Genomic DNA, 27283 nt, shown 5'->3' with positions numbered 1-27283 from the left:
GGTGCTCAGGGAGCATACAACTCCTCTGTTACACCAGCTCCACTGGCTGCCAGTTTGCTACCGGACACAATTCAAAGTGCTGGCTTTAGCCTATAAAGCCCTAAATGGTTCTGGCCCAACTTACATGTCCGAACGCATCTCTCCTTATGAACCATCTAGGATCTTGAGATCGTCTGGGAAGGCCCTGCTCTCGTTACCTCCTTCGTCACAAGTACATTTGGCGGAGACGAGAGACAGGGCCTTCTCGGTGGTGGCCCCATGGCTGTGGAACGCCCTCCCTATAGATATTAGATCGGCCATCTCCCTTTTAATATTCCAGAAAAAAGTCAAGATGTGGCTTTTTGAACAAGTGTTTGCAAATGCACAGGAAAATGGAATGACTAGACAATGAGTCCGGACAACGTTTTTAACAAGGAGACATTATGAATGTATATTTTATTGATTTGTTTAGTTTTTATTATATGTGATGTTTTTAATTTTATTTATAACATTGTGAGCATTGAATTTTACCCTGTTAACCGTCTTGAGTTGCCTATGGGTTGAGAAAGGCGGTATACAAATACAGTAAATAAATAAATAGTATGAAACATCCAGAGCGCACCAGATATGTGATTTCAAGTTTGTGCACCTCTGTTGCATGCGTAACTTTCCTCCTCCTTTCTTTTGAAAGTGTCTTCAAATTTAGGTAGGAAAACGACAAAGAAGAAAATTGCTTTAAGATAGCATTCATAGAATCCTTGAGTTGGAAGAGATCTCATGGACCATCCAGTCCAACCCCCTGCCAAGAAGCAGGAAAAGCTCATTTGCCAACATAGTGCTCTTGGAAGCATTTGTACAACAGTTCCCATCATCCCCAGACAGCAGGTGGAAGGAGTTGTAATCTCACATACATGGATGGGGACAAGATTGATAGAAGCTCCTCTTTTTTAAAAAAAGTATTTTTAGAGTACCCAATGTCTGGTTTCATAACTGTACATTCAAGTTTGCTTTCCTACATGAAATGGTAACAATCCCTTAAATTTCTTTCACCAGGCATTTACCTGAAAAGGTTAAAGATGATGGCCAAGTGAAGAACATGAGTGGACAATGGTTTTATGAAGCCAAGTCCAAGAGGCACCGAGATAAAATTCATGGAGCAGATATCATCCGAGCCTCAATCAGGAGGAAACCCTTGAAAACAGGTATGCAGTACTAACTTTATTTTTAAGAGGTTTTTGCCACAAAGATGTATGTTTAATTCTGTGTGCAAAATCAAAACAAAACCCTGAAATCACATGAAACCCATTAAGTTCAGTTGTCAGTGGAACATATGCCCATGAAATACCCAGTTGAATGTGTTCTAGTCTTTGCATTATAAATCTGTCCTCCCTTACACTCCTAACCGGTTTTTGCAACAGTGGCATGCCATTTTGCTGAAATATGCTCTTAATATTATTATTAAATGGCACCCTTGTCTTTTAAGGATAACTATGAGCAGTGGCCCATTGTGACCAAATTGCACAACAGTTTGCAGATTAAATTACTTGTATCCAAGCCAATTTAGGACAGAATTAAGTTGATGCAATATAGTAGCATTAGCAGTTATCCAAGGACTTGATACATTAAGGTAAAGGTAAAGGTTTCCTCTGACATTAAGCCTAGCTGTGTCCGATTCTGGGGACGGTGCTCATATCCATTTCTAGGCCGAAGAGCTGCCATTGTCTGTAGACACCTCCAAGGTCATGTAGCCAGCATGACTACATGGAGCACCATTATCTTCCTGCATGTTTTCGAACTGCTAAGTTGGCAGGAACTGGAGCTAACAGCGGAGTTCACCTTACTCCCTGGATTTGAACCGCTGACCTTTTGGTCAGCAGGTTCAGCAGCTCAGTGGTTTAACCTGCTGCACCACCAATGCCGTCTTTCTTCTATGGATTCCATTTTCTGCCTTTCTAATAATAATATTTCATTTATAATATACTTTATTTATATTCCACTATATCTCCCCGATGGGACTCAGGGTGGATTACAGAACACATATATGGCAAACATTCAACGTTGTATATAATTAACAAGACCAGACAACACATAAACAGAGGTATAGGCTTTCCCATCTTTTTCCATCTCTGGCATCTGGAGGCTATGCTCGATTCTGGCCATGAGGTGGTGCTGTCACTCCATCTTCCAAGCCATGGAGCTTTTGTTGTTCGTAAACATCCTCCCGATCGAATCACCACAATGCCTTTTTATTATCTCTCAGTTTAAAGCGGTACCTGTTTATATACTCACAACTGCTGTTTTAGATCTGCTAGGTGAACAGAAGCTGAGGTGATGGCAGGAGCTCACCCTGACCTGGGCTTGAAATAGTATGATATGAAAGCTGACTTGAACAACGTGGAGATCACAACCAGACACAGTGAAGACATCTGCCCTTTGCTTTGCTACTCTGTGGAACACATCTCACCACGCTAAAACAGTGGATGTGGCTCTTAATGAGACATGCCACATTATCACGGGGTGTCTGCGCCCTACACCACTGGAGAAATTACACTGTTTAGCCGGTATCGCGCCACCTGACATCTGCCGGAAAATAGCAGCCAATAGTGAAAGGACCAAGGCAGTGACATCTCCAGCCCATCCCTTGTTTGGGTATCAGCTAGCACGTCAATGACTTAAATCAAGAAAAAGTTTTCTAAGATCTACAGAGACACTCGCTGGAACACCCCAGCAAGCAAGAGTCCAAAAGTGGCAGGCTCAAACCCAGCACCTCAATCAATGGCTGATACCAAATGAGAGACTCCCCCCTGGGCACACAGAGGACTGGGCGACTTGGAAGGCGCTGAACAGACTGCGCTCTGGCACCACGAGATGCAGAGCCAACCTTAAGAAATGGGGCCACAAAGTGGAATCCACGACATGCGAGTGTGGAGAAGAGCAAACCACTGACTACCTGCTGCAATGCAACCTGAGCCCTGCCACATGCATGGAGGACCTTCTTGCGGCAACACCAGAGGCACTCCAAGTGGCCAGATACTGGTCAGAGGACATTTAATCAACTACTAAGCTTTCAAATTCTGTGTTTTGTCTGTTTGTTTGTTTTTGTTAAAAAATGTAATACAAATGTCTGGTTGCTGATAACACGATAAATAAATAAGTAAATAAATCTTGTCGGGTGATATGATATCTATGGGTCAAAGAAACATTCTTCAATCCGAGCGTTAACCTCATGTGTAAGTCAAAGACATGTTTTGGGTCCACAGTTATGGATTCTGGTATGACTCAGAGAATGGGATGATTCCTTTTTTGATGAGAGTTATGGTAGTACTCACAACCCAGGTTTCTTGGGTTGATTTTTTAAATTAAAAATTCTAGGCTTATACATCTATATAAATAAAAATGTAATGTTCGTTTGTGGGACTAACAGAACTAAAAAAACAGTGGGCCAGTTGACACCAAATTTGGACAGAATACGCCTAACAACCCAATGAGTGACCATCTCTCAAAAAATTGATTTTGTCATTTGGGAGTTGTAGTTTCTGGGATTTATAGTTCACCTACAATCAAAGAGCGTTCTGAATTCCACCAATGATGGGATTGAACCAAACTTGGTATACAGGACTTCCAAGACCAACAGTAGAAGGGTTTTGGAGTTATAGTTTACCTACATCCAGAGAGCACTGTGTACTCAAACAATGAAGGATCTAGACCAAACTTGGCACGAATACTCCATATGCCCAAATGTAAACACTGGTGGGGTTTGAGGGAAATAGACCTCGACATTTGAGAGTTGTAGTTGCTGGGATTTATAGTTCACCAACAATCAAAGGGCATTCAGAACCCCACCAATGATAGAATGGGCCAAACCTCCCACACAGAACTCCTACAACCAACAGAAAACACTGTATTTCCTGGTGATCTTTGGCAACCCTTCTGACACCCCCTCATGATCTCCCCCAGGGGTCCCAACCCCCAGGTTGAGAAATGCTGCTTGGAGGCCATCCAGTCCACCTCCCATCACCAGGGAAAGAAAACATAATCAAAGCCCTCCTGACAAAGAGCCATCCAGCCATAGATATAGATAGATCTATATGATTCACACACAGATATAATATCATAGATTTGCAAGGGACCCCTAACGAAGGACAATAATATGTTCCATGGTCCAGAGTAGACAAACCAGACAATCTCTACATCAACACTGACAAAGAAACAACAAGTATTGTTCACCCACAGGCATAAAGAAATTACATATATTAGAAACCAACACTTTTTCATTACTTTATTTTCCAGCTTACCACTGGGCCACAGCAACGCGTGGCAGGGGACAGCTAGTAAATTAATAAGATAGCTTAATTTCCAACCTAGCTACAGGCCTGGCTGTGGGATAGATATTAAAGTTGTAATTGTTGATGGTTCTCACTTTTACTTTTAAGCATTCACAGACATCATGCAAGATTTAATCTTTTTCTTGCTTTCTCTCTCTTTCTGTCTATGTTATATTTCAGCAGAGCCAAATCAAAGCAGGTCAGACAAGACAAGGAACAGCTGGGTGAACAATGTCAACAAAGAAGTTCCCACGCCTCCAGGACCATTGAGTGCGATAGACGAGGAATCAAAATCTAGTCAGAGGTTTGACACCCAGAGGAACTTGCTGCTAACTTTTGTTGTTTTTGTAGTAAGGTGTTGCAATGCCAAAAGCTTTCATACAGCGATTTCATTCATTTTATTTATTAATTAGCTTCGGCGTATAACTAACACTGTCTGCCTAAACATCCTGAAGATAACAGAGCCTATCTGGAAGATGAACAGGGCCAGGCCTCGTTAGAATCAGAGTTGGAAGAGACCTCATGGGCTATCCAGTCCAACCCTCTGCCAAGAAGCAGGAAATTTGCATTCAAAGCACCCCTGACAGATGGCTATCCAGCCTCTGTTTAAAAGCCTCCAAAGAAGGAACCTCCACCATGCTCTGGGGCAGAGAGTTCCACTGCTGAACAGTTCTCACTGTCAGGAAATGAGAAGAGAACAAGCTTGTTTTCTGCTGCCCTGGAGACTAAGATACAGAGCAAGGCTTTGAATGACAGGAAAGGAGATTACACCTGAATATTAGGAAGAATTTCCTAACTTTGAGAACTGTTCAGCAGTGGAACTCTCTGCCTTGGAGTGTGGTGGAGGCTCCTTCTTTGAAGGCTTTTAAACAGAGGCTGGATGGCCATCTGTCGGGGGTGATTTGAATGCAATTTTCCTGCTTCTTGGCAGGGGGTTGGACTGGATGGCCCATGAGGTCTCTTCCAACTCTTTGATTCTATGACTCTATGAAAAGGAGGTCTACATTTCCATATCTAATAATGGGTACCAATATCATGCACATCAAAGCCATTATTATTATTATTATTATTATTATTATTATTATTATGCTTATTGAAATTGCTGGTGATTTCTTAACATTTTTTTATTCCAGTGTCATAGGCATAGTCTTGTGTGAATATGTAGCATCTGATGGTACTTTGTGGATTGGCATGCTGGATCTTTTTTGGTTTTGTTCTTTTTGAAAGAGTAAATGTTAACTATATGGGAGATAGAAATACACACATACATACTCCCATAGCTGTAGGTGTTAAGTCCGAAAGAATGTGATCTGTGCTCCAAGGTACATAAAGGAGAATCGCCCTTGTTTAAAGTGAGGGAAAGGTTGTACTTCTTGAACTGTGCTCTTCCTTAAAGAAGTATTTACTTTCTCCTTTGTGGAGAAAAAGAGAATGGTTAGCATTTACACTGGGAGGGACTTTCGTGCATTGAGTTAAGGGGCAGCTGTCCTAAGGGTTCTTTCCTTTGGGGCTTTCCAGGGTAACTGCCTCCAACCCAGAGCTTGGCTCTGCTTCTTTTTTGGGAAACCTTTTCCAGAATCCTTTGGGTTTGCAGCCAGGTCAGATGGGAGATAGGGACTCACAGTGGTGCAATGGATTAAACCCTGTAAACCCTGTGAACCCGGCTGAACTGCTGACAGGTTGGCAGTTCAGATCTGTGAGACAGGGTGAGCTACCATCTATCAGGCCCAGTTTCCCATGAGGTGACATGAGGGAGGCCTCCCACAGGATGGTAACTGTCACGATGTCAGGACTCTGCCTTATTCAGGTAGAGATGAACCAAACAAACACCCAGTTTGTATCAAACAGTTCAATTAAAACAGCATTTACTTTCTGGCTGTTTTAATAGTCCAAAATATAAAACATAAAGATAGCACTCAGCCACAGAATATAAATCAAAAACTGATACCAAAAGCTACACTGTAGTGAAAGGGTGCAGTTCAGTGGTCAAATGCTGAGAGTTCAATGAGCAAAGCCCAGGGATCAAGAGTCTATACCGTAGTCAAAAGCCAGTCCAGAGATTCAAAGTTCCAGGATTCCAAGGGTTCAGGAGACAGATTAGAATACCGGAAATCCACAAACCTGGGGGGAAACCAGCAGCATGTACCACCCAAATAAGACAAATACTTTTCTCCCCAAAGATCAGTCCCAAGGCTAGCTCAATATATCCAGAAACACCCACCTGCAACCTATCTTTTGCATACTTCCACCTTTAATTGCTTTCACCCATGGACTATTACTTACAGATTACTCAACCCTTTAGAACTAAGACTTACATTAACCCTTCCATCACCAACTGCTAGGCCTACCACCACCAACTACCATCAACTGCAGAACATGATACATGATAGTAATACAGGGTTAGTCAAAATGCATAGGCCAATAAGCCATTCAATTGAATGGCTTATTGGCCTATGCATTTTGACTAACCCTGTATATCCGGGCGTCCCCTGGACAACGTCTCTGTAGATGGCCAATTCTCTCACACCAGAAGTGACTTGCAGTATATTCTCAATTTGCTTCTGACATGATAAAAAAAGGTTGAGAGATTTTTCAAGTCGAAATTTGAAAAAGTAACTTTTACAATCTCTGTTCCTTCTGAAATGCTAGGGTTGAGCATCCATGCATGTTTTCCATGTGATGGATCTGTTGAGTCTTGCTCTGTAGCCAAGTCCACTTCCTTTGTGTAGAAGCATCTTGAAAGGGATTTTAAGGCTAATTCTCATCACAGAAAGCATATCAGTAGCCAAGTTTGGAAACCTCAGAGGTCTATATAAGAAGTGTCTGGTTCCACCTTTTAACAGTGATGGTGTTCATCTTGAATCCAATGCTGTTGTCTAGGTTGCCTTTCTAGCCATAAAGATACCACTTTCGAATGTAAATGCAAAAGAAGATAGAAAGTGAAAAATGTAATTGAAGAAATGAGGTCTCCCCAATGAAGATCTATTTGCAGAATGCTTTTTTATATATTGACCAGCTGTACCCGTCACACATTGCAACGGCCAACCTTCCCTCCCTCTTTCTCTCCTTCTTTCCTTCCTTCCTTCGCTCCCCGTTTCCTTCCTTCCCCTTTCTACTTTCCTTCTCTCCTTCCTTCTCTGCCTCTTTCCTTTCTTCCCCCCTTTTCTTTATCTTCTTTTTTTCTCTCCTTTCTTTTTACTCTACCTCTTTCCTGCCTTCCTTCGCTTTTTGCTTCCATCCTTCCTTCTCTCTTTCCTTCCCTCCTTCTTTCACTCCTTTCTTCCTTCTCTACACCTTTCCTTCCTTCCTTTGCTCTTTGCTTCCAAGCTTCCTTTGTTCCTTTGTTCTTTCTTTCTTTCTTTCTTTCTTTCTTTCTTTCTTTCTTTCTCCCCTTTCTTCCCTCCCTCTTCCTTCCCTTTTTCTGTATTGTCATTTAGCTTTTTTGGGGGTTTTAAGTCCTTTCTGCTGTTTTATTGGGGGGAGGGTATGAGTGATGGTCACTCATTGGTCTGTTAGGGGTATAGTGCCCAAATTTGATGTCAATTCATCCAGTGGTGTTTGAGTTATGTTAATCCCACAAACGAACCTTACATTTTTATTTATATAGACTAGCTGTCCCCTGCCATGCGTTGCTGTGGTTTTGTGTTTGTATATATTTGTGTATATGTGGGTTTGCGCATGCGTTGTAATGTATTTATTTTTATTTTTATTTTTATTTTGGCCTTTTAAGCCTCTTCTTCTGTGTTTTTCAGTGTTTTTATGAGTGATGGTCACTCGTTGGCCTGACAGGTGTATTGTGTCCAAATTTGGTGTCAATTCGTCCAGTGGTTTTTGAGTTACGTTAATCCCACAAACGAACATCACATTTTTATTTATATAGATAGATTGGACTCCAACTTTGAGTCAGTGATAGGCATTTTATCAAAGGAGGGTAGGAATAGTACAATCCTTAAGGTGGCTTGTTGATAATCCTTGATGTATGATCTGCTTTAAATTTAGCACAGAGATAGGATATAAGTAACAGGGCGGCACCTTCTTGTTTTTCTTTTACAGTTCCAGAGTATTTATAGCAACCTCTAAGACATTACAGAAGCCCGAAGAAAATAAAAAAGGTGCAGAAGTCTCTCCATCTAAGGTAGGTTCAGTCTCAACGTCTTCTGAAAACCAGGTGCCTGTTTTAACGTATTGCAGAAAAGAATTTCCTTACCATTTGTTTCCATTATTATCATCCACAAAGATCATCAATGGATAGAACGTGTATGCATTAGACAGAAATCACAGACCTTCTGATGTATAACAAATGTTTCAGAAATTTGAAAGCAATGTGGGGGGAGTAAACAATTTGTGCACATCTCCAGGGCATTGAAGCAAACATACCTATTTCTCTATCATGACTCCACATTCGTTACCTTTGTGATATCTCAAAAAACATGGATTTAGTTTACTGAGATAAAGTGTGGTTTGGACATAATACACCTAACAGTCCAACGAGTGTCCATCACCCATAAACACACACAAAACCCCAACGGAACAGACTTAAAACCCCCCAAAATACACCGTATATACATACACACACACACACATGCACACATTCATACACACACACGTATACATATGCATAAACACACACAAATATACACACATACACACATATATAAATTTACACATGCACATATGTCGCCAAAGACCATCAGAAAACACAGTACTTTCTGTTCATCATGGGGGTTCTGTGTGAGAAGTTTGTCCCAATTCTATCGTTGATGGGGTCCAGAGCGCTCTTTGATTGTAGGTGAACTACAAATCCCAGCAACTACTCAAATCGCAAGGTCTGTTTTCTCCGAACTCCACCACCGTTCACATTTGGGCATATTGAGTACCCATGCCTTGTTTGGTACAGATCCACCATTGTTTGAGTCCACAGTGCCCTCTAGATGTAGGTGAACTACAACTCCCAAGCTCAAGGTCAATGCCCACCTAACCCTTCCAGTATTATCTGTTGGTCATGGGAGTTCTGTGTGCTAAGTTTGGTTCAATTCTATCGTTGGTGGAGTTCAGAATTCTCTTTGATTGTAGGTGAACTATAAATCCCAGCAACTACAGCTCCCAAATCACAAAATCAATCCACCCCCACCTCCCAACCCCACCAGCATTCAAATTTGGGTGAATCGGGAATTTGTGCCATATTTGGTCCAGTGAATGAAAATATATCCTGCAGATCAGATATTTACATTATGATTCATAAAGGTAGCAAAATTGCAGTTATGAAGTAGCAACAAAAATAATGTTATGGTTGGTGGTCACCACAACATGAGGAACTGTATTAAGGGGTCACAGCATTAGGAAGGTTGAGAAACACTGACTTAAATCAAGAAATAGTTTTCTAAGATCTGCAGAGACACACGCTGGAACACCTCAGCAAGCGAGAGTCCAAAAGTGGCAGGCTCAAACCCAGAACCTCAACCAATGGCTGATAACAAATGAGAGACTCCCCCCTGGGCACACAGAAAACTGGGCGACATGGAAAGCACTGAACAGACTGCACTCTGGCACCACGAGATGCAGAGCCAACCTTCAGAAATGGGGCTACAAAGTGGAATCCACGACATGCGAGTGTGGAGAGGAGCAAACCACTGACCACCTGCTGCAATGCAACCTGAGCCCTGCCACATGCACAATGGAGGACCTTCTTGCGGCAACACCAGAAGCACTCCAAGTGGCCAGATACTGGTCAAAGGACATTTAATCAACTACCAAGCTTGCAAACTTTGTGTTCTGTTTGTTTGTTTGTTTGTTTGTTAAGAAGTGCAGTGCAACTGTTTGGTCTGCCCCTGACACGATAAATAAATACACATGCACACATACATATATACATATACACATGCACACACATATACATATCCACATACATACATATATACACACAAATATGCTTATAGACAGAGCCCCTGGTGGTGCAGTGGGTTAAAGCACTGAGCTGCTGAGCTTGTTGATCGAAAGGTCACAGGTTCAATTCCGGGGAGCGGCGTGAGCTTCTGCTGTCAGCCCTAGCTTCTGCCAACCTAGCAGTTCGAAAACATGCAAATGTGAGTAGATCAATAGGTACCGCTCCGGTGGGAAGGTAACGGCGCTCCATGCAGTCATGCCGGCCACATGACCTTGGAGGTGTCTATGAACAACGCTGGCTCTTCGGCTTAGAAATGGAGATGAGCACCACACCCCAGAGTCAGACATGACTGGACTTAATGTCAGGGGACTACCTTTACCTTATGCATATAGACAAACACACACATATACACAATATACATGTACACATATAAACACACACAAAACACAGGCTGGGCCATAGCAACATGTGGCAAGGGATGGCTATTGTATAGATAAAATACAACAGTTGCTGTCAGACACCAGAATGATTCTAGCAGTATTATTAACAGGCTTTGGCTCCCTTTATCCATTCTCAAAATGGATTGTTTCCACACTTATGATTACAGGGAGAAAAAAAACACCAAGGAAAGGAATTTATGTGACCAGGGCAGGGAACAACCTTATCACCTTTCTGCTTCGGTATTTATGCAGTCACGTCTTTCGAAGCATTTTGAAAATTACTTTGACATGTGTATAAGATAAAAGAACAAAACAACTTAAAGAAAACTGAAATTTGAGCAACAGCAACGGATTTTAGTCTGGATTTTCTGGTTAGACAGGAGAAGCTAGATACATGGTTCCACATAATTTGGCATTTATTGAAGGGAGAAGGTCTTGCTAATATGCCAACAATGCAGTAAATGTTGAACAGTCAAGCACAACTTATGTAAAGATTAGACATACTTTGGTTCAAGTAACAGGTTTATGTTATAATAAGCCAATACAGTGAGCCTTTGGTATCCACTGGGATTTGGTTTCAGGTCCGGCACCACTGCAACTGTCATGGCTCAATGCTATGTTATAGCCTCTGCTTAAAAGCCTCCAAAGAAGGAGCTTCCATCACACTCTGCGGCAGAGAGTTCCACTGCTGAACAGCTCTCACAGTTAGGAAGTTCTTCCTAATGTTCAGGTGGTATCTTCTTAGAATCTTAGAATCAAAGAGTTGGAAGAGACCTCATGGGCCATCCAGTCCAACCCCCTGCCAAGAAGCAGGAATATTGCATTCAAAGCACCCCTGACAGATGGCCATCCAGCCTCTGTTTAAAAGCTTCCAAAGAAGGAGCCTCCACCACACTCCAGGGCAGAGAGTTCCACTGCTGAACAGCTCTCACAGTCAGGAAGTTCTTCCTCATGTTGTCATGGGAGTTATAGCTTTACAGTGTCTTTTAGCCCTTTATACCAAAGAGTGCTGGTGCCTCACCAAACTACATCTCCCAGGATTCCATAGTATAGAACAGACAAGGGCAAACTTTCTAACTTGAGGGCTGCATGGCGGGCCAGAGGGAGGGAGGGATGAGGTTCTCCCCAAGCCCTCTCCCTGCTCATTTCTCTCCTTCCTCTTCTCCTTTGGAGGCAGAAGGACAGGAAACTTTTGGACTACAAAAGGGCTGGCTTTGGTCAGGATGAGCTGGTAGACAAAAGAGAAAAAGTGTACCCATGAGACCCCGTATTGCCTACTCCTGATATATAATCCTAGAATCCTAGAGCTGGAAGATTCCCCCAAGAACCATCCAGTCCAACCCCCTGCCATGCAGGAAGGCACAATGAAAGCGCTCCCGATAAACAGCCTCTGTGGAAAAGCCTCCAGAGAAGGAGACTCCACCACACTCCCAGGCAGCCTATGCCACTCTCCAACAGCTTTTACTCTCAGGAAGGACTTCCCAATGTTTTCAGTTGAATCACTTTCCCTACCATTTGAAGCAATTGTTCCTTTCTGCCCTGGTTTCTCCTCCTCAATGGGACACCTGTTTAAATCTTGAAACATGGTTCTGTGTTCCCTCTCTATCTTCTCTCCTCCCAACTAAACATTCCCTGGGAGGAAAGAAGGAAGGAAAAAGAGTAGGAGGGAAGGAAGAAAGGGGGAATGAGAAGAATGGAAGGGAGGGAGGGAGGGAGGAAAGAGAGAAGGAAGGAAAGACAAAAGGGAAGGAAGGAAGGAAGGAAGGAAGGAAGGAAGGCGAGAGAGAGGGAAGGAGGGAGGAAAGAAGGACAAAAGGAAGGAAGGATGAAAGGGTGGGAAAGAAGGTAGGAGGGAAGGAGAAAGAGAGAGGGAAGAAGGAAGGAAAGAGAAAAGGAAGGAAAGACAACAGGGAAGGAAGGAGAGAGAGGGAAGGAGGGAGGAAAAAAGGTTGAAAGGAAGGAAGGAAGGACAAAAGGGTGGGAAGGAAGGAAGGAGGGAAGGAGAACAAAGGAGAGAAGGGGGAAGGAAAGAGAGAAGGAAGGAAGGAAGGAAGGAGAGAGAGGGGGAAGGAGGGAGGAAAGAAGGATGAAAGGAAGGACAAAAGGGTGGGAAGGAAGGAAGGAGGGAAGGAGAAAGAGGGAGGGAAGGAAAGAGAGAAGGAAGGAAGGAAAGAGAGAGAGGGAAGGAGGGAGGAAAGAAGAAGGAAAGAAAGAAAGAAAGAAAGAAAGAAAGAAAGAAAGAAAGAAAAGAAAGAAAGAAAATAAGGAAGGGACGAAAGGGTGGGAAGGAAGGAAGGAGGCAAGGAGAAAGAGGAAAGGAAGGAAGAAGGAAAGAGAGAGAGAGAAGGAGGGAGGACAGAAGGACGAAAGGAAGGAAGGAAGGAAGGAAGGAAGGAAGGAAGGAAGGAAGGAAGGGTGAGAAGGAAGGAAGGAAGGAGGGAAGGAGAAAGAGGGAGGGGAGGAGGAAGGAACATACTGGGCATGTTTAGCCTGAAGAAGAGAAGGCTGAGAGGAGATATGAGAGCCATGTATAAATATGTGAGAGGAAGCCACAGGGAGGAGGGAGCAAGCTTGTTTTCTGCTTCCCTGGAGACTAGGACGCGGAACAATGGCTTCAAACTACAAGAGAGGAGATTCCATCTGAACATTAGGAAGAACTTCCTGACTGTGAGAGCCGTTCAGCAGTGGAACTCTCTGCCCCGGAGTGTGGTGGAGGCTCCTTCTTTGGAAGCTTTTAAGCAGAGGCTGGATGGCCATCTGTCAGGGGTGATTTGAATGCAATATTCCTGCTTCTTGGCAGGGGGTTGGACTGGATGGCCCATGAGGTCTCTTCCAACTCTTTGATTCTATGATTCTATGAAAGAGAGATGGACAGAAGGAAGGAAGGACAGACAGACAGACAGGATGGTGAGAAAGAGAAGGGCCTGAGAAAAGAGCCCAAGGGTTTGCCCATACCTGGTGTAGAGCCATGGCAGTTAAAGTGTTGTCAAAGCATAGGTTCCTAGTGGGTTTCCATGGCCAAGCAGTGATTTGAACCATTGTCACTAGAGTTGAAACACTCAAATCATAACACCACATTAAGACATGATGTTCTACGGATGATGGATTCTCAACCCACCTTAACAAATAGCATTATTTTTTATGAAATGAAATTTAAAAACCCACTAAATGTTGTAAAGCATTAGGCTTTCTGTTGAAATATTTCTGTCTTGCAAGATGACCCACCCTGGAACTGGACAGATTTAAGAGGGACAATCCCTATCGATTCTTTGTCATCCCATTTTAAAGCTATTTAATATCTGGCTACCTGTATTAAAAATGCTAAAATCAGGACAGCAAATAAAGAACAACACTCAGATAACAGGGGAATTCCAGACAGGAAAAAATCAGGGACAACTAACACCTCCCAACAAAGGATTCCCCAGAAGCAGCTAGCCTTTGAAGCTGCAAAGCTTTTTCATGCTAATCAAGGTGGTCAGTGGCAATATTCGCACTTGCTTTTAGCAGACAAGAGTTCTTTCTCCCACCCTGGACATTATTCCATGGATATATAAACCCCACTTGCCTAGTTTCCAAGAGACCTCACAACCTCTCAGGATGTCTGCCGTAGATATGGGTGAAATGTCAGGAGAGAATGCTTCTGGAACATGGACATACAGCCCGGAAAACGCAATGATTCTGGCCATGAAAGCCTTTGACAACAACAGTCCAATGTTTGAAATATGGTTGTTTAATTTTCCTTATGTCCCTTTAAATCAGAGGTGGGCAACTCTGGTATCTTTCAAATCTTTCTGCCCTACAATTTCAGTCAACCGTAGTCAGTGGTTGGGGATTATGGGGAAAAAAATTGGTGAGCCACTGTTGCCCATCTTTGCCGTACATGATTACTCTTCCTCTTTTTCTGTGAATTATGTGTTTTCTTGATCATCACTTTTTTGAACACGTAATATTAAACTAAACATTTAATTTGTTTCAGCAAAGGAAAAATCCATTTAATGACTCAACAGTCACAGAAGATAACGCAAAAAGTGGGCAACCTGAAAATGGAGTGGCTCGTTTATCAGGAGGATTGGACAGAGGTGAAATATTGTTTTAATTACAGTGTGTGACACGAGTTTTGCTTCTGGGTTATAAATGTCATTTCCTAATTGGTTCTATCATAAAACATGGAGAACTTTTATTAAACTGCAAAAAACTTTATTTTTGTGGGACAGCCTGCAGCACATATTTTGCTATAGTTTTTTCCAATGAATATCTCATTGAGTCTCAACCAATTCAATATAGTTTGTGCCAGCCACAAAAATGAAGTTAATGGAGTATAGCAACTGCTTTCAAAGTAAGTACCTTACAATTAAATAGGAATTAACACTTTCAAACCAGGAAGAAGAAAAAATTCAAATTTTGTTACATAGTGTTATCAGTGGTGCACCGAAAAGTTAGGGAAAATTTGACAAAACTTTCTGATACGGGGACTTCTTGATGGTGGCTCCCAAACTCTAGAGCTTCCTTCTGAGAGGTTTTTCCTCCTTTTAATTCCAGAAGAAGGAGCCCCCGGTGGCGCAGTGGGTTAAACCCCTGTGCCGGCAGGACTGAAGATTGACAGGTCACAGGTTCGAATCCGGGGAGAGGCGGATGAGCTCCCTCTATCAGCTCCAGCTCTTCATGTGGGGGCATGAGAGAAGCCTCCCACAAGGATGATAAAAACATCAAATCATCCAGGCGTCCCCTAGGCAACATCCTTGCAGACGGCCAATTTTCTCACACCAGAAGTGACTTGCTCCTGACATGACAAAAAAAAGTGATTATTTTAATGTATATGTTTATTTTACTTGATGTATGATCATGGAATCGCTGCCTATATATGTGAGTTGCTCTGAGTCCCCAAAGGGGTGAGAAGGGCGGGCTATAAATATAATAAAAAATAAACATGCAAAGCACAAGGACACACACAAGACCTACAGCACAAAGTAATAGTCTTCCTTGTGTTAAATGGCTTATCAGGCTAACAAATGACTTGAAGCTCTATGTTCCCTTGTATTGCATCCCCTAACAAGCAAGCTTCTTCCTTCTTCCACAAAGACATACTTATTCCTTATATTTAGTTGCATGTTGGCTTGTTTGTTCCTTTTTATTTGTCGTTTGTGTTTTACCCTTCTCTTTATGTGCCTGTCTTGTCTTGCAGACACGCATTTGCCTTCAGTAGAAAATCGTCCCAGGGTAAACTTAACAAACCACAGCAGGGTAGAAGGGCCAGAGCAGGATCCCACAGAACCGGGTGAGTTGCAACGACCGGCAGGAAAGCCTCCGGTGCCCAAAGCCCGGAAGAACATCCACAAGACGTCGGACGTCAGCTTGACAAGCGAGGATTCCTTTTCCAAATCGTCGAAAAGGATCAAGCCAGCAAACGGTCAAGGGACGCCTCCGAGAGGCATCTTGAAACGCAATTCAAGTTCAAGCTCCACCGATTCAGAAGTGCTCCGTATGAACCAAACTTTGGACCCCTCCAGTAAAAGCGGATTGCCGGCCACAGCTATCCTTGAAGGCGTTGCGGAGAAGGAGGCTTCTCCTGATGGAGAACTGGAAGGATACTCACAAAACTCACTTGAAAGACTCAAGCAGGTCAGGTTCTCCTCCAGCGTAAGTAGGAAAGAACGTCCACAAAGCCTTGAGTTGCAAGAGGGCAAAGAAACCGGGGAATTCACATTGTTAGACTCTGATCATGTCAAAGCCAATGACAATGCTGTGTGCGACTTAGATGAACTTCAGCGTGGGGCATCTCCGCCAGCAAAGCTGCCTCAGTCCCCTTTTCCAGCTCTAAATGGCAACGTTGAGGACGGAGGAGTGTCCCAAGAAGAAGAAACCGCTCCAGGCTCTTATGGCACTCACAGTTCAGATCTTCCATCAGATCCTTCACCGTCCATCCAAAGCCCCAATGTGGAGCCCATACTTCCAAGCAAAATGTCCGGCAAAGTCCTTCCCAGTCCTGGGGAAGAACAAACTGTTGACATACAAGTCAAAACTAAACATCTGAGCCCTGAGCCAGACAGAGTATCCAAAAGCACATCTGGTAAGAATTATAGGGTGGCCCCATTTGTTGACAACTATTAAATGTTTTGGCTTTGAGTAGCCCTGTTTGGCTGTTTTGCATCTGGCACTATGCTGTCGCTTTAGCATCTAACATTGATTATTTCAAATACTAACCAATACCATTTGCCATTTATTAACATCATTTCATTAGATACTTGCTGGTCATTTTGTTGTTTGTTGTTTTGATGAATGGACTAGAAACAAATTGCAGGCTATTACATATTTAGGAAGAGGGGCCGACCAAGGGCAAGATGGATGGATGGCATCCATGAGGTGACTGGACTGACCTTGAAGGAGCTGGGGGTGGTGACGGCCGACAGGGAGCTCTGGCGTGGGCTGGTCCATGAGGTCACGAAGAGTCGGAGACGACTGAACGAATGAACAACAAAAACATATTTACTGGGTTAATATCACTTCTTTAGATTCTTTCTGGTCACCTCATTGTTTGTTGTTTTGATGAGTTGACTAGGAAAAAATTGTAGGTTATTAAACCTTTACTGGGTTAGAATATTATATCATGGGTAAGTACAACTCCTTAAGGAAAAGTCTGAAATCTAATCATGCCCTTTGTATCCTTTGGAAGCACATGCCAGGATTGAAGAACTGCACCGTTTTCCTGCTCCAATTCCTTTCTTTTTCTTCCTCTGTTAAGGGCAAACCATAGTTTGCTGTAGTTTTTATACTCTGTAAAACCATGGTTTGCCTTTCAGTCTGAACTTTCTTTAGACAAATGTTTACCTCTTTCATCTGTACCTGAAAACTGTAAGAGAAACAAAGCTGCATCTCAGGGCTCTGTCTCTTTGCAACCTTTTATATGAGGAATTTGAATTGAGATTTTTTTTCCATTTTGCCATCATATTTGGGGTTTTTTTTAAGCAGGAATGTACAATAAGAAAAAGATTTTAAAGTTACCGTATATACTCAAGTATAAGCCGACCTGCATATAAGCTGAGGCACCTAATTTTACCACAAAAACTGGGAAAACTGGGAAAACTCAAGTATAAGCCAAGGGTGGGAAATGTAGCAGCTACTGGTAAATTTCAAAATAAAATACATACTAATAAAATTACATTAATTGAGGCACCAGAAGGTTAAATGTTTTTGAATATTTACATGAAATAATAAATGTAATAATAATAATAATAATAATAATAATAATAATAAATAGAGTAAAATACTAAATGTAATAATAATAATAATTGTTGGAGCTCAGCCTGTGATTGTGTTTAAGGACAAGGGTGCTGTAGATGTGGGGAGTGAAGACAATGAGTTTCAAGAAGGTAATGGTCTGGTCAATGATATTGATGCAGTGAATGACCAGGAAATCCCTGTTCAAAGTGTAGTTTCTCATGAGAATGTCCCTGAGGGGTGTGGGGATGATGGTGTGCTCTCTGAATTGCTACCAGAGAATTCCCATGATTTGGAGCTTGAGAACAGCTCCGCACCTGGCCCAGTTGCAGAAATTAATGAGCAAATAGATAGACGGGAGGTGGTTAGTCAAAACAGAAGAGCAGAGCAGTGGCTTCAGCATTCTGCCAGGCTCAGAGAAAGAAAGATTCAAAGCTAAAGCAAAACCAATTTCTGAGCACTTGGGACATAGCTAACAAGGAGATAAAAGTCCCAAGTAGTCCTGGAATTAAGTCAAGATCTCATTCCTGTTTCTTGGAAGCTTTGCTTGGAAAAGATTCATGTTTAAAGTGCCTTTGTTTCATGGTTTTGATTATTGGATTCTATGATTTTGTATTCACTTACCTTGGATTAATGTTTCCTGGTTTCTTGGATTTTTTTATAGACGTTTCTGCCTTGGTTTTTCATGGACTTTGATGGACTAATTCCCTGGACTATTTTGTTCCGGCTTATCTTCCTACCTAATTGGATTTACCTATTCCTTTAAAGTGCTTTTTACTTTACTGCTTTTTAATTATCTTCTATAAACGGATTGCGTTTTTACTCAACTGTGTGGTGTTTAAAGTCAGAGGGCTTTTCCTGGTCTGAGTGCAACAATAATAAGAAGAAATAGAGTAAAATACTAAATGTAATAATAACACTAATAATAAATAAAGTAAAATAATAAATGTAATAATAATAATAATAGAGTAAAATACTAAATGTAATAATATCAGTAATAATAAAATAAAATAACAATAAATACTGTAAAATAATAAATGTAATAAAAATCATAGAGTAAAATACTGAATGTAATAATAATAATAATAATAATAATAATAAATAGAGTAAAATAATAAATGTAATAATAATAAATTATAAATGTTTAAACAAAGCAATTTTTCTCAAAATGTCTTGATCATATACAATTTTTTGCAGCTAAAATTGACTCTGTCTCTTCTAGGCCAACAGCTGCCTCAGGCACCACAAGTGGGCTCTGCAGACCCCGAACAAGGTAAGCCGGCACTTGTTGAGGGTCAGAGTGCTAAAACCACTCCTAAACCTGACAAACATGCTGCCGAGGTCTTGAAGGCAGCCGATGAATCTATATCAAAAGTTTTAGACTGGTTTGAAAGAAGTTCCAGTTCTGATGGTACCGAAACAGTTTTGTTAAGCCCTCAAGAGAAACAACTCGAAGAAGAGATGGAGGTGCCCAAGCCAAGAGTGTTGCCAAGAGACGATAACAGATTAAGTACCATTGTATTCAACCAAGATTCTTCCACACGTGAAACAGAAACACCAACTAATAAAGACTATAACTTCCACAAAATTATAAACCAACCACACCCAGTATCATTTGCAAAAAATGGAGGAAGTCCAAGGAGCCTGTTGGTAAGAGAACAAAAAGACTGGAGTCAAAGCAGACCAGAAGAGGTCAGAGGCTCTGGCAACCATGGGCAAGATGTTCACCCCAGTGTGAAAACACAAATCCAGAGCATTGATAAGGGTACAGACAAGACTAATGGAAGATTTATGGGAGATGAGCCCAAAACAGAAATGGAAAATCCTTCACGCAGAGAACTGGATGCATTTCGAGACAAAAACATGAAACTGGGTTTGAAGAGGGTTGATTCTCCTGTCAAAACAACAAAAGGGAAAAATGACACACCTGCATATGCTGATGGAGAGAGGAATGTTAAGTCTCCTTGGGAAGAGTATCAACCTGAAAAGTTTGAAGGAAAATGGTCTGAATTTCTAGATGGGGAAATCATGCAACCTACCAATAGGAATAATCCTTTTCTTGTGCAGGAACAAGAATTAAGAAAATCATCTTTGATGGAAGATAAAAAAAGAATCAAGGACATCAGGGCCTTTTGGGAAGGAGAGAAAGCTACCCCAAAGTCTACAAATAAGGAAGATGTAGTAAATGGAAGTAAAACTGTGAGTAAAACAATACTGGATGATAAAAAGGGATCCAATAGAACCAAACCGATGAGTGGATCTTCAGGCTATGTCACGGGTGAATCGGACAATGAACAAAGCAAATACAGTATAGTTACTTTCCGAAAAGTTGAATTAAGTGACAGTGATTCTGAACCTAAAAATAATGACTTCAGGTTGTCTTCAGGAAAATTGAAACCAAACCCAAATGATAATTCTAAAAGAAGCCGTCTTGTTGATGTTTCTGCCCAAAAGCTTCCAAGTGAACAGAAGAACAATGAATTTGTAGAACAGATGGGTGGAAAGAATTGGCATCTGAGAGACAATAAAGTATCTTTTTCTAAAGACCATGGAGGAGGTTTACAGGCTGGTGACCAGCAACAGAACCCTCACTTTAAAATCCATTCTTTAAAGGAAAAAATAGATGAGGAGTCCAAGGCAGAGATGCTCAGCCCTTCACAATTTCAAAACCTAAGAAGCTTTTGGGGTGCAGGAGTTAAGCCAGTAAGTGGTGCAGAAGTGGGAAAGGTAAAGCCAGCTACTCCCAGGAGTAGAAATAGCAGCACAGAAAGTTACCAGAGAGAATCAGATGATATAAAGGAAGTTAATGCAGAAAATAGCCAGGCAGTTTGGGAAGGGAAACAACAGAAAACAATCCTCAGAGAAAAAAGGGTGGAGGAACCAAATGCAAAAGTTTCACCCCAAAATGTTTTAGAAAGAAGCAGGGTATTCTCAGAAGAAGTAGAACAGCCAGATATGTCTCCATCAGTAGATGTTGGTCCAAATGGGAGTTTAGATAGAAAAGTTGGCTTTACATCAAGTGAAGTTGTAGAGACTGTCAACAGAACTCTGGTCCCATCGAAATTTGATGCTGATGCCTTCAACGTGAACTTAGAAAGATTGCTAAGGGAAGTCTCAGATGTGAAAACATCTCCCACACATCCAGTGATGGAGGATGTTTCTGAACAAGCTGTTTCTCTACCAGAGAAGAGCCGTTTTTTTAACAAGATGATGGAACTCAGCCATGGTGGTCAAAACAAGAGTGGAAACGGAAGAGTGGGAAGTCCACAGGGAACGGAAGGAGTTGTGCAAAAGCATGACTTGCCAAAAGGTCAATCTTTTGAATCTAAAACGAGCACTGGGAATTTGCCTACAGCAATGGAAAAATTGGGCTCAGTACACAAGAGAGCTTCTAACATGGAAGAAGGTAGAATTCATCAAGATTATATTCCTTCTCGGAAAGAAGCCTTTCAGATTCCCACACCCAAACTGATACTTCCTGATGCTTCTCTTGCTGCTCAGAAGAGCGCAGTCTCACCTGCTGAAGAGGTTTCCGAGACAGTTACAGGAATCAAGGCCCCATCAACCAGAAAATGCAACAATTTGAATGCCAGACTGATCTTCCTTCTTAAAGAATCAACAGAAACGCCTTGCATTTCACCTGCTACTGAGCATATTCTAAAATCACAAATTGGCAACCTTCCCAAAGAGGACCAACCAAGGTATTTTGAGAAAGTGGCTGAAAAAACTGTTCCTGCCTCACCTCAAATGGTCAGTCCTCTTCAAGTTTCCACCGTTGAGGCATCTGGGAAAAGCACAGACACACGTGGAGATGGCGCCATTGGCTTTGCTGTGGTACCAAGTGAACCAACCAAAGAGGTCAATATTTTGTTGCCTTCAACAAACCAGAAAAATGTAGAAGCTGAAAGGTATGCCATTGACAGTCAAACTGAGGATGTGGCAGAGACAGTGGCAAACACTGTTAAGTCAAATCCATATGATCCTGCAGCATTTAGAGCCAATTTAAGAAAACTGCTTGAAGAGCATTCAGAAGACAAAGCGGTCCTTCAATCAACGAATGCCCCATTATTCTCAAGTCAGAGTATGCAATCAATTTTTGGAAAAGATGGAACACATCGTCAAGAAATAATTGAAACAGTAGAAAAGGCTACTGCTCCCTCCCGTTCCAGACAGGTGGGATATCAAGTGAACTTCCAAACATTGCTCAAGGAAGATTCTGAAATCCTGCCCAACAACCAGAAAAACATAGATGTCAACACTGTAGTGCAATCAGAGAGGGAACCTAACCAGGATGTAGATTTGGTTTGTCAAGAAGTTAATGAATCTGTAAACAGAACTGTTGTTCCACCCAAGCTGAAGCCAGGAGAATTTAATTCTGGCTTCCAGAAACTGCTTGAAGAGCAGATGCCACTTGTTCAGCTGGGAAGTTTAGATGACAAAATAAAGGCGAGCATCCAGGCTAGTCGTGGTTTAGAAAGCATGGACCGTCCCCAAGAAGCAGATGAAACTGTAGTAAAATCTACAGTACCAGTAAAAGACGATGCTATATTCAAAGCTATCTTAGGAAAGTTGCTTAGTGAAAGTTCTGACGTTGCTTCACAACCATCCGTCGAAGTTTCTGATGACTCAACATCTCAGTTAGAAAGCTCATCTGTAAAAATGCCAACATCCAGTGAGTCAAGTAACTATCGCACTGAGGTTAAAATACCACTCAGGGGCAAATCTTTCAAACAAGATAGCCAAACTGTCATCCCTGAAAGGATTATGGTTTTCCAGAAAACTGTCCAGGTTAATATTGCATCAACTGGAGACCAACTTGTGGAAAAGGGGGAAGGTCCTCCCACCAATTTGCAGACAAATGAGGGAGAGAAGTATGAAAGAAAGAGAGAAGAAAGGGTCTCCAGGACAAGTGCTTCCTTAGATGATGGAAACGAAATAGTGACAGTAATGCCTGGATCCCAGAGGTCAAGCACCCCACTTTTACAATATGAACATTCTCCTGAAACAAGTAATATGGAGCTCTTTCGTGCTCACCCAAATGCTGATGAAAGTGAAGAAGATGCCAGGAGCTTTAGATCAGATCATTCCGATGAAAACGGCAATTCCTTTGTGCGAATCCAAAGAAGTAGAATCCGTGAGCACTTTTGAATTCTTTTAATGTCCTGGGTATTTATATGCATTTGTTTACAAATGTAGAGAACCATATGAATGTGGAACATTAGTCTCCAAGGCCAAATATTTGGATAACATTTAAGGCAGTTGGATATTGGGACATATTATCTCTGATTGAAGGATGGTTATATGTCACACATGGGAGATTAATTTTTTTAATATACTTTAGTGCTCCTTATGGCACGTTACAGTTGGCCTTCCACGTTTGTGGGTTAAACTTTTGATTATTTGTGGTTTTGATTAATATTTTATCTCTAGGAAATATATATGCTCTGGGGCAAATCTATGGTCACCTTCCATCAGACGTTGACTTTGGAGTTATGCTAGAAAACATAAGAGATTCTTAGAGAGAACACTTCTCTAGGTTGCCCCATAAGGATTCAATGGTGAACCTTCAATAGGAGTTGATCATGGATTCAGAGCCCTTCCACACAGCCATATATTGCACTTTTGTCCCATGTCCTAGTTCATGAGCTACAACTTGCACTATCCTATTCCCTTGTTCCTGGTTATGGTTGGCCATGTTTTATGACAGTTCTCACGATAGGTTATTGGGCACTGTTTTGAGTTTAAATCATTGTTTTATATGGTATTGGTTTTATCTTTTATTTTATTATGTGTTTTATTTTATGTCTTAGGCACATTGTGGCATATGTAAGCCGCCCCGAGTCCCTTCGGGGAGATGGAGGCGGGGTACAAAAATAAAGTTGTTGTTGTTGTTGTTATTATTATTACTACTATTTTAGAACCCAGAATCCACACTGCCATATATTCCAGTTCAAAGCAGAAAATGTGGGAGTTTATTTAGCTGTGTGGAAAGGGCCTCAACCTGGAGGACCTAGAGATTCCCAGAAGGATGTTCTCTCAGGTAAAAAAATATAGCCAGTTCCCAAGTTACAAACAAGATAGGTTCAATAGGTTTGTTCTTAACTTGAACTTGTTTGTAAGTTGGCACGGATACATTTTTAAAGTGTAACTTCATCCATATTAGCTTTGGATAGCAGGAAGGGTTAACAATCCTGTGGTGTTTTGTTTTGCTGTCTGTGCCCCTGTTCACAAGATTTCACTCATTTTCTGTCGCTGTGATAATTGGATTTTGAAAAAATTTGGCTTGGTTTGGAAAAAAATGGTGATAAAGCTTCAGCGGAGACACCTTTTTCCCACAATAATAACTCCTCCAGGAGTGAATTTCCCTTCCAAGAGTAGATTTGTCTCATTCCTGTTCTTCACTGTGAGTCATTTGTAAATTGGATGTTTGTGATTCAGGGACTGCCTGTAGTGGGTTTATATTTGCCTTCTTTCCACTTTTGTGGGAGTCCTGTGCCCCTTAACCTCCTCCACCCCAAAGTGGAGAGTGTTCTGTGCTATGTTCCTGTATACAATTGCAAAGACATAAAAAGTTGCTTTCGGGACCACGATGCCCAGAATTTCTCTATTAATGTGCAATTCTTGGAGTTGTAGTTCAAAAGAGGTACACTTTCTATGCTCTAATAACTTGGGACTCATTATTTCAAAACAGCAGCAGTCCTGGACATCCCTGGGGATTTTTTTTAAATCCTGCCTTTCTCCCAATATAAGGAAGAAAGGGAGATTCAGATATCAATATTGGATCCCACTATACTTTTCAAGCTCTGTTTGCCAGCAGATGAGAGTGTCATTGCGACTTGCATATGCTAATCTTCCCATCCATCATGATCCCAAACTGCTTTTTAAGTGAAAGAATGTCTTCAGTTTAGAAAAGCAGAACTCATTCACTTTAGGAGCAAGGATTTCTGCAGCAAAACATAACAAATACAGTTTGGGGCAAGGTTCTCCAATCTATATAAATAAAAATGTAATGTTTGCTTGTGGAATTAACATAATTCAAAAACCACTGGCTGAATTGACACCAAATTTGGACACAATACACTTATCAGGCCAATGATCAAAATACTCATAAAACACTGAAAACACAATGGAAGAGACCTAAAAAGCCAAAAATAAAAAAATACATTACAATTCATGCGCAAAACCACATATATACACATACACAAATATATACAGACACATGGCGCAGTAGGTTAAAGTGCTGAGCTGCTGAGCTTGTTGACCGAAAGGTCACAGGTTCGATTCCGGGGAGCGGCGTGAGCTTCCGCTGTCAGCCCTAGCTTCTGCCAACCTAGCAGTTCAAAAACATGCAAATGTGAGTAGATCAATAGGTACCGCTCCGGCAGGAAGGTAACGGCGCTCCATGCAATCATGCCGGCCGCATGACCTTGGAGGTGTCTATGGAGGTGTCTCTTCAGCTTAGAAATGGAGATGAGCACCACACCCCAGAGTCAGACATGACTGGACTTAATGTCAGGGACAGCCTTTACGTTTATACACACATATATATGCACAAACCACATATACACAGATTGGGCCACAGCAACATGTGGCAGGGGACGGCTAGTATATGCATATACTTGTCTCTCTGCAGAAGTTTTATTATAATTCTGGAGTCAGTTTTATACATGTTGTGTACATTTGTCCCTTTGGGAAAGACAAAACCTTTTAGGAGGGTGGAATGACATATTACAAGAAATATACAATTGACAGAACACTCTGTAAAAAATGGCAGGTCATGGTTGGATTAACATTTCCATAACTGGGTGGTTGTGGGTTTTCCGGGCTGTATGGCCATGTTCCAGAAGCATTCTCTCCTGACGTAACTGCTTGCACAATTCATGCCATGCTTTGATGGCACTGGCCTATATCTTGTTACCTTCTGGTATTGTTGGATTATAATTCTTGGAGTCCTAACCAGTTTGTACTTGTAGCAAACCAGCAATGTTTGGAGATCTGTATAATCCCACACTTGCCCAAATCCCATGCTAATTTCATTAGGCCAAGGATGTTACATCAACACTTATGTAAGTCTGATTAAAGTTGACTCACTGAGACTCAACTTTAAATCAGGTCTAGCAGTTGTCTTTGGGTTCTTCTCTCCTTTGCTATGGCGAAGGATGATTTTAAGAAGGGAACTGTGCTGTGTCAATGGCATCACGACAGGATCTGAGTTATAGGAGATGTTATGGAGGAGATGTGATGTTGAGCTGATTTTTTGATGGCAGTTCCATGTTTTTTGTAGGACTTAGTTGGAGGAACCTGGGGAAGACTTAGGCTATGTTTACTTGAGAGAAAAGTTTGTGCGTTGTGCAGTATTCATGTGTTTTGTCTTGAAACAGGTTCGGAAGAAGGACTAAACCCAGTTATGGATGCTTTGCAAAGGAGTTCAAATAAGCAAGCTCCTTCCAAAAGTCTAGAGGACATACCATCAGCCACATCAAGTGAGCAAAAAGTTTGCCTGACATCTTCCATGTCCTTCATGGTTTCTCTTTTAAAAATATTCTGAATTCTAGGTATTAAAAGGCGCTTTCTCTGTTTTGTGAAATTGCTTACAAAGAGTCCTTTTCTAAATGTCACCTTTGACTTAGTCAAACCCTGTTGTTCCTTGCATCTAATACTTCGATAAACTGCCCGATAAATGACCAATTTTTAGGATGCATTTACTTTACCTTGAATGCTTCATAGTAAAGGTATATTCTGTGCATTTGACTCTGTTGTTCCTTCCAAGTTCCATCTTTTTTCCGTCTCTAGAGGTTTCTGTTGTGAGTCCGCAGTGATCTCCTGAACCACTGAAATGTCTAACTATATCACAATTTTCTCCCTTGCACAGATAAAGGAAACGTAAACCTTCCAAGGGGAGACTTAGTGCTTAGTGCGGAAGATGGTAACTATTTTCTTTGTGGCTGCATGGATGTGACTTTGTGCTTTGATAGTTGTGTGAATTTTCCACCGTGACATGCTTTTCCATTCCCTTTCTACAATAGCCAGATTTTTACATAGTTAACGTGTGACATGACTTTGGATAACATTCATCTTGGGATTTTGGATAATGTTTTTATGGGTTTTTTGGCTGAGTATAAAGACTGCCCATTAAATATATTCATCATAATCCATCATAATAAATCATAACAAAACTTTTATTTGTATATCACTCTATCTCCCCGAGGTGACTCGGGCGGTTTCCAACATAGGTAAAGCATTGCAATTACTGACATAAAAACATACAGAGTAAACATTATAAAGCAGAAACAAAAACATAATCTATATAAATAAAATGTAATGTTTGTTTGTTTGTGGGATTAACATAAATCAAAAACCACTGGGCAAAATGACACCAAATTTGGATACAATATACCTCTCAAGCCTATGAGTGACCATCACTCATAAAAATACTGGAA

The 27283-nt window shown here is 41.5% G+C and overlaps 1 protein-coding gene across 1 annotated transcript in view; it reads left to right on the top strand.

The window, feature by feature from the left end:
• Positions 1-27283, top strand: part of SYTL2 (synaptotagmin like 2) — a 67363-nt gene that overhangs the window by 16070 nt on the left and 24010 nt on the right. Inside the window, exons 2-9 of the mRNA XM_067466217.1 lie at positions 1033-1181; positions 4485-4608; positions 8358-8439; positions 14605-14707; positions 15811-16695; positions 19066-22977; positions 26225-26326; positions 26716-26769. Coding sequence (XP_067322318.1) covers positions 1033-1181; positions 4485-4608; positions 8358-8439; positions 14605-14707; positions 15811-16695; positions 19066-22977; positions 26225-26326; positions 26716-26769 — 5411 coding nt within the window. The remainder of the gene's footprint in view (positions 1-1032; positions 1182-4484; positions 4609-8357; positions 8440-14604; positions 14708-15810; positions 16696-19065; positions 22978-26224; positions 26327-26715; positions 26770-27283) is intronic.

This window comes from Anolis sagrei, chromosome 3 (assembly GCF_037176765.1).
Source record: "Anolis sagrei isolate rAnoSag1 chromosome 3, rAnoSag1.mat, whole genome shotgun sequence".
In the NCBI taxonomy this organism is placed as follows: domain Eukaryota; kingdom Metazoa; phylum Chordata; class Lepidosauria; order Squamata; family Dactyloidae; genus Anolis; species Anolis sagrei.
The sequence above is the reverse complement of the archived record's forward strand: the minus strand, read 5'-3'. Positions and strand labels throughout refer to the sequence as shown.